The 8126-nt window shown below is 35.2% G+C and overlaps 2 protein-coding genes across 2 annotated transcripts in view; one reads left to right on the top strand and one right to left on the bottom strand.

The window, feature by feature from the left end:
- Window positions 1-8126, bottom strand: part of LOC107747415 (microtubule-associated serine/threonine-protein kinase 1-like) — a 69522-nt gene that overhangs the window by 27453 nt on the left and 33943 nt on the right. Inside the window, exons 6-8 of the mRNA XM_016561897.1 lie at window positions 3942-4099; window positions 3783-3858; window positions 3372-3581 (exon numbers count right to left, since the gene is read on the bottom strand). Coding sequence (XP_016417383.1) covers window positions 3372-3581; window positions 3783-3858; window positions 3942-4099 — 444 coding nt within the window. The remainder of the gene's footprint in view (window positions 1-3371; window positions 3582-3782; window positions 3859-3941; window positions 4100-8126) is intronic.
- The window catches only part of LOC107747414 (general transcription factor II-I repeat domain-containing protein 2-like), a 9183-nt gene continuing 1398 nt past the window's right edge, over window positions 342-8126 (top strand). The window contains exons 1-2 of the mRNA XM_016561895.1: window positions 342-2320; window positions 2507-2583. Of these exons, the coding sequence (XP_016417381.1) occupies window positions 625-2319 (1695 nt within the window). The 5' untranslated portion in view covers window positions 342-624 and the 3' untranslated portion in view covers window position 2320; window positions 2507-2583. The remainder of the gene's footprint in view (window positions 2321-2506; window positions 2584-8126) is intronic.

Here is an 8126-nt window from a genome sequence, read left to right as displayed (position 1 = left end):
CTCTAGATCAGTGTTACTCATTGCGCGGCTCGCGAGCCTCCTGCGGCTCGCCAAGCTTTAATTTGTGGCTCGCATGGCATTAAATAATACGGTCATATGATCATGCAGTCAATACAGATATTTCATAAAAACATTAAAAACAAGCAGGGCTATAACATAAAAAACTCAGAGTCTGTTTTACAAATAATTTATATTTAAAAATACCCAAAACTGCGGCATTACAAGATGGAAATATAAACTAGAAAATATATTTAAACTTGCTCTGCTCTTATATGTCCGTGACACTGACTCACTGCAGAGTTGCCAGTTTTGGCGGTCTTTCCAGATATATAAAAAAGTGGACAGCAACAAAGAAATGTGACAGTGTCAAACGAGGGAACTACAGATTTGGAGCATGCAACAACCGCAAATCGACAGGAAGATGATGGAGACAGAGTTTGTGGAGAGTCAACTCCTGCTAAAAAGAGAAAGGTACGAGCCCTACAAGATGAGCATAGAAAATTTCAAGAAAAGTGGACAGAAGAATTTTTATTTGTGCTCCACGGATCAAACCCTTTGTGTTTACTATGCAAACAAACCCGCTCTGGTTTGAAGCGAAGTAATTTGGAGTGGCATTTCCAAACGATGCACCCAAAATTCAACGAAAGTTATCCACCTGGAAGTGAAATAAGGAAAAGAAAAATAGAGCAGCTTTCTTCCTCTCTTTCTGGACAACAAAGGCTCATACACAGGACAACTTCTACAGCTGAACGTTTAACTGAGGCATCTTTTGAGATCGCTTGGATTTTGGCTCGCGGAAAAAAACCCTTCTCAGACTCAGAAATTGTGAAAGATTGCTTTTTGGCTTCAGCAGAAATATTGTTTGCTGAGTTTGATAACAAGGACGCAATTGTAAAGCAAATTAAAGGATTACAATTATCCGATTCCACCACAATGAGGCGGATTGAAAACATCGGCAAAGATGTGAGTGACCAGCTCTGTGCAGATGTGTCAGCAGCACCGTGTTTCAGCATCGCGGTGGATGAAAGCACCGATTTGACAGATGTTGCTCAGTTGTGTGTTTGGGTAAGGTTCCCTAAAGAAAAGTCTTTCCAAGAAGAAATGCTGTGCTTACTTCCACTTGTTGGCCAAACGAGAGGTGAGGACATTCTGAATGCACTTCTGGCATTTTTTGATAAAAAAAATCTCAGTTGGTCGGGTCTAGCAAGTGTGTGCACAGATGGCGCCCCTAGCATGCGAGGAAAGGAGAAGGGGCTTGTTGGGCTCATGAAAAAAAGGGAAGAAATACCAAACTTTATCAGTTTCCACTGCATCATCCATCAGGAGTCACTGGTATCAAAACTGAGAAATAACACATTCCAAAACGTGATGCAAACAGTTGTTCGTGTGGTAAACTTCATCATCTCCAGAGCGCTGAACCACAGACAGTTCCGACAACTCATTGAGGACTATGACACAGAGTATGGTGATTTACTGATGCACAGTGAAGTGAGATGGTTGTCCCGTGGAAAAGTGCTTGAACGGTTTCTGAGCCTCCTCCCTGAGATTTGCACTTTCCTGGACAACAAAGGAAAACGGGAGCCAGAGCTGGAAGACCCATGCTGGATCACACAGCTGGCTTTTCTTACTGACATCACCTGTCACCTGAACACTCTTAACTTGAAGCTTCAAGGAAGAGATAAGCTTCCAAGCAACATGCTGAATGCAATCAGAGCATTTCAGAACAAAATAACTGCCCTATACATACCTGACAGAGAATTCATTCACTTCCCCAAACTCAGAGCTGTCACCACAAATGACCCATCTCTGCAGCAGCACTTCAGCCACAGAGAATTTGTGAATGTTTTGGAAGAGCTGAGCGGGGAATTTGAATCCAGATTCAAGGATGTGAATGAGCACAAGGAGATTTTCAACTTTATTGAAAACCCCTTCCATGTGGATGTGTCATCTCTCACTCCAACTATCACTCTGCTCTGCCCTACTCAGCGTGCTGCTGTAGAAAGTGAAATGGTAGAACTGCAGACAAAAGACAATTTCAAATTGGAACTCAGATCAGGTGTTGGTCACTTCTGGAGTTTGGTGTCTGAAGAAGACTTTCCCACTTTGAAGCCACTTGTGCAAAAAGTTATGTCCTTCTTTGTGAGCACATACACTTGTGAGTCAACATTCTCAACCATGAACACCATAAAGAGGAAACAGAGAAGCCGCCTCACCAATGAACATCTTGAATGCCTCACAAGGATTGCAACAACAAGCTACAAATACAACATGAAAAAAGTCAAGGAAATGCATGCATGCTTCCGCTCATCCCAGCATTAAGGTAATCCTCCTTTTTTTCATTAAGGGAAATCATCTTGTCTCAGTTACAAATTTGACTGGTAAATGATAAAGAATGTTTTTTTCCCCCCTTTTGTATTTTTTGCATTGCATATTATATGTTCAGGGATGACAGATTGATAAGCAGACATGCTATTTATGGCTGGATGTAACTTTTGATACTTTGCAGTAAAAGTGGCTCTCCTATTGACTTTGTCCTATCAGTGCGGCTCTCGTGAAAAAAATAGTGAGTACCCCTGCCATAGAGTATAGAGGGCCAAATAACTCCAAATTAAATAATGAAATAAATATTACAAATATTTAAATCAATCTTTAAATACTTAATTAAATACTTAGTAATAACTTAAAATCTTTAAAATCATTATTCAAATACTAAACAAATTAATAAATGTCTATTGTATTTAGCATTAAAAAGCATTATTTTTTCTATCATCACCTTTGGATTAATTTTTCATGTAAGTACAAGCATGTGACATTTACTTTTTTCATTTGCAGGGTTACAGCTGTCAACTCATCATTAAAAAAATATATATATTTATTAAAATATTTAATGTTTTAATATTTAATGTTTATTTATTAAAATAAGTATTAAAATATTTAATTATGTACATAAATAATTACAAAAATTGGCCCTCCGTAGTATTGAAACTTCAAGTGAATTTTGCTATGTCTGATGACGTGGATATATTTTAAATATACTTTTGAAATGTTTTGAGGAAAAACTGAAAAGTATTTTAACTGAAAAATATTTTAACATTTACCAATATAGAGAAATTCTGGAAATTTCTGGTATTTTAACAAACACACACACACACAACAACAAAAAAAGTAATCAGAGATGCAATAAAAAATCTATTACAAATGATCTTTTAACTGGATATTAACTAGGTAATTTCTTTAAACAAACAAACATTGAGCTAATGAAATATTATGTAACTAATAAAACAATTTAATAATCCAGTCAAGTAAAGTGAGATATGAATTCATATTAGCTGAAACACACATACTCATATCCAGCCCACACATATGCTCACTTCATGCAGCAGCTTCTCCAGGTTTTCCTGCAGCTCGTAGAAGTAGACGGTGGTGATGAGGCCTTCTCGAGATTTGGTCAGGCAGTTTCGGGACAGCTCTGCGATCTGGTGGTGGATGAAGCTGAGGACCCCGTCAGCCAGCGGCAGCACGTTCTCAGGTGAGTACGACTCGATGAACTCAGCCAAGCGCTCCTCCATCTGAGCCGTGGCCTGAAGGTAACAGATAGACAGCGTTTAAATAACGTCTTCATCAACAGGGGATACATATGAGCTTAGTTAGAGAGACAAACTAGAGTTCAAAATTAACACTCGTCAATATTTCCAGAAAATAATGCAACAATGCAATCGCAATGATACTATATCGGATGCAATCTAATTTTAGTCTGAAGTGTTTGTTTGTGTTTCGCTAACCTTAGGGAACCGCTCCTTATAAACATGGTTCATCATAACAATCTCATTATCGTAACAGGAAGGTGATCGCCCTGGACTGCAGAGAGAAACAGAGAGGGGACGATAAAAGTGACATTTTGCATAAATTGGTTGAGATGTGCTTTGTGTGTGACTGTGCACCTCAGACTCCGCGAGCGCGGCCGCACATGCGGTGATCTCCGGCCGTCGTCGTCAGTGATGCTCTCAGTGCTGCCAAAGTGTTTGGACAGGAAGTGCAGCTCGTCCAGTGTGGGCTGGAACGGCAACTGATGCAGCCGCTCCTGAGACGAGCTGGAAGACTAAAGAAACATCACAACCCAGTGAGAAATCACATTATAAAGGATACACATGGGACCAAAAAATGTCTCACAATGTCACCATTCGGTTTGAAAATAACAATATTTGCACAAATAAATCAGGGAATGCCATTGACAGATTGATTTAAGACACCAAAAACCTGCCTATCTTGGTACATCGTACTCATTTATATTTCTGTTTAAGTTTGAAATTTGAATAAGTATATTTTAAAGAAATACTGCTACTATTGTAAATTACACTACAAACATACACCTTTGTTTACGTTTGTCTGTTGCTTGGCAACCACTTTGTTGCAACCACAACTGATTCTGAGGAACTACATTGTTTGGTGGAAGAATATTGTTTTTATTAATATCATTACACTTTATTTGCTCTGTTTTATTTTGTGAAACCTTACTACGTATATGGAATAACCGTTTTATAAAAGCAATAAGCCCCGTGAAGCCGTGGTTTACACTGAATTTATAACAGCTAAGGGGGTTATAGGCAACGCCCCTTAGCTGTTATAAATTATATCATAATTATAATTTATGTTATAAATGTCCGCTGCTTTTGACACGGTTAACCACCAGATCCTCCTGTCAACCCTATTGGCAAAGGGCATCTCAGGAACCGCACTCCAGTGGTTTGAGTCTTACCTGTAAAAAAAAAAAAAAAAACTAACACTAGCTTTTCTAATCTTTTTGTATTCGATCTATTAGTTTTCTTTTTATTTATTATACAATTTTACAAAAGCAATGAAGGCCTCTAACACTAGTTTGCTCTTCTTTTTCTATTCTATCTGTTTTCTTTTTATTTATTATATTATTTAAAAAACCCTTGCTACGTGTACTGCGTTAAGCTAACTGAGACTTCTTATAGCACTTGTATATCATTGCACTTTTGTTGATTTTGATTGCTTCCATTGTCCTCATTTGTAAGTGGCTTTGGATAAAAGCGTCTGCTAAATGACAATGTAAATGTAATGTAAATTCACTGTAAACCACGGCTTCTTGGGGCTTATTGCTTTACTCGACTCAACTCAACTCAGCATTGCATGTCCACATATGTCTTTATCTGGTGATCCATATTATTTATTTATCCACTGATCCGTATTTCCAGTGATTGCACTGCTGGACACATTTTCAGGGGTCTTTGTGTTTGATACCACAACAAACTGACACCAAAAACCTGCCTATCTTGGTATATCGTACTCATTCAAATTTCTAACTTAAACAGAAATATAAATAAGTATATTTTAAAGAAATATTGCTACTATGTCTACTAAAATATATACTTTTATTAAGGATTCACAGCTGTGTTTTTATATTTATGAAAACATTTAGAAAATCAGATAATAACAAATCAGGCTTTTTCCTGAAGGATGTCAATCAATCAATCAATCAATCAATCAATCAATCAATCAGACAGTGTGGATTAGCGCTATTTTAGTATAATTGGTAAAAACTATTCTAGTTTTTGTTAATATTTTGAATGAGACTTTATTTCCATTTTCATGTTAGTTAGTTTTAGTAATTTTGTTGTATTTTTTCTTTTTTTTATTAGGTTTTTATAAATATGTCTATATAGTTATAGAATTTTCTTCATTTAGTTTTACTTCTTGTAGTACTTTAGGATTAATGAGGACTAATTAGGAAAATTAGAAATGTTGCCTTGGTGAATAGCTGGAATAAAATAAGTGTAATTGTTTATATTTATGATTTGTATATTTCTTATATATAAATAATACATTAAATTAATTATATATATACATATATTATTAATTATACAAAATGTATGATCAACATAATATATTAAGCATTTTAATTCATAATTTAATGTTATGCTTTTTATTAAACTTTTTGTATTTTATTTCACGTACGTTTTTATTTTCAAATGTTTTTAGTTTTAGCTAATGATAATAATCCTGGTGTTGACACATAAAATGATGAGGAAAAAACACATTTTGTAAGAAAATGCTAATATATTTTACATGTTTTTATAAAGTTGTTAAATTTTCGACTTTTTGCATTTCTATATAGCATATTTTGTCGCATGTCTCCAGAATCATGGCTTTTGTCATTTCATTGAATATACAGCATGCTTGAATATACAGAGCCAAAGCCATTTTACGAGGTTTACAATGCGCTTGAGCTGTCTAACTTCATTTATCTGTGTATGCTCCACATGTCTTGTGCAGTAAATCCAGGATAGACTTATAAAAGAAGATTACCGACCCAAATGAGTGGAGTGAGTTGTAAATGAAACACACAGGCCTGCGGTAATGATTTTCACTCCTACTCGATGTTACCCCGTGTTAATGAGTGAGGCTTTAATCGCAAATATATGTCACTCTAGAGTCAATAAAAGGCCAAAAGCAACTTGAGTTTATGAGAAAAAAACAGATGAACCCAAGAACACTTCCCAAGAACCACCAGTTAAACCATTATTTCAACCATGAAGAGCATTTGATCACCAAACACTCCACAGACTGACAGCCATTGACGTTATCACAACCAACAACTGAGCAGCTCAAGCAGTCGTCAAATGGTTGGATGAACACCAACTTGTTTTCTGCATTGGCACGAATAGAACAAGAAATGAAAGATAATATGTGACCCTGGACCACAAAACATTTCTAGTAATTGTGCAGTTAATTCTCATATTGTATTTTCAGAGATTTGTCCTCTCCCCAAACTTGTCACTACCAAAACACAGTAATAATAATTTAATTAGAAAGGTTATATTGACTTATTAAGATTTTGCTTACATCTAGATTGTAAATAGTGACAGTAGCTATTTTGTTGATTTCATTTTTTTTCAGAGGTGAATCAATAACAATTAAATTTTTAACAATATTTCAAGGGTAATTTATGAGATTTGTATTTTGAATCCAATTTTTCTTTGTAAAAGGCAAAAAGTTGATCGTACTGATTTCAAAGTTAAGGATACATTAGTTTGAATATACATTGAACCAAAAACTATTACAACATCTTACTTTATTTTTGACAAAATGTCCCATGTTTCGGTAGTGACAGTAATGCTTTGGTAGCAACCACATCACATTACAGAATTTTAACTCGCATACTAAAACATACTAAAATACAAAAAAAAAATGCAAAACTGTACTAAAATTTTGTTTATTTCCTCCAAATATGAGGATTATGTATTCCCTTTTGTCACTACCGAAACAATGATGACATGTTTCGGTAGCGACTGTTTCGGCAGTGACAATTCTATGGGATAACACCCAAAAAAAACCTAAAGATGTCACTACCGAATCCCCACCAAATGTTTCTGTAGTGACTGTTTCGGTATAGTGACAATTTTAGATACTTTTGAACCTAGCTCAAAGATGCTAAACAGCACATGGTTAGCTAGCACAGTTCTGAACAGTGGTATACACTTAAAAACTAAATGTTATGGAATAACTCCCAAAAAAGTGTGCTTAATTGCAGAAAAAAGTTGTTCGGTAGTGACGTTCCTTAAAGTTACACACAGATTTTTCAGACTTTTGAACACATTTACCTCAAAATGATAAGATCTATCTACTCACACCTTGTAGCTATGAGATAGAAGGACACTGGAATATTTCCTGATCACAAATTTATGGGTGTGTTTAAAATCAGTCTCGGCCAATGGACTAAACATACACGGTTTCGGTAGTGACATTAAAAATGCGGGACACATTTTTTTACATAAAGTTTCATATTTTACAAAGAAAATATAAAATAAATATTTTTTTGAACTTCCCTTTTTAAAAGAATCAAAAATATACTTTTAAAACAACAATGGAAAAAATGCAAAAATTATTTCAATATCATTTGAAATTTAGGGGTTAGGGGTCGGGACAGCCACCTCACAATTGAAAGTACCCAATAAATGATGGTTTTATATATATTAAGCTTACTAATATTTTAAATATTATTGTGGGTTTCAATAGATAATAGAAAGATCTTAATAAACATCTAAGATTTAATTACTTAAATGCTTTTTAAATGTGGTTTTTGGTTGTGGGACAGCAGTTTG

Source organism: Sinocyclocheilus rhinocerous, unplaced genomic scaffold (genome assembly GCF_001515625.1).
Source record: "Sinocyclocheilus rhinocerous isolate Xijiao unplaced genomic scaffold, SAMN03320098_v1.1 scaffold229, whole genome shotgun sequence".
NCBI classification, from domain to species: Eukaryota; Metazoa; Chordata; class Actinopteri; order Cypriniformes; family Cyprinidae; genus Sinocyclocheilus; species Sinocyclocheilus rhinocerous.
This window is presented reverse-complemented; position numbering and strand designations above follow the sequence as displayed.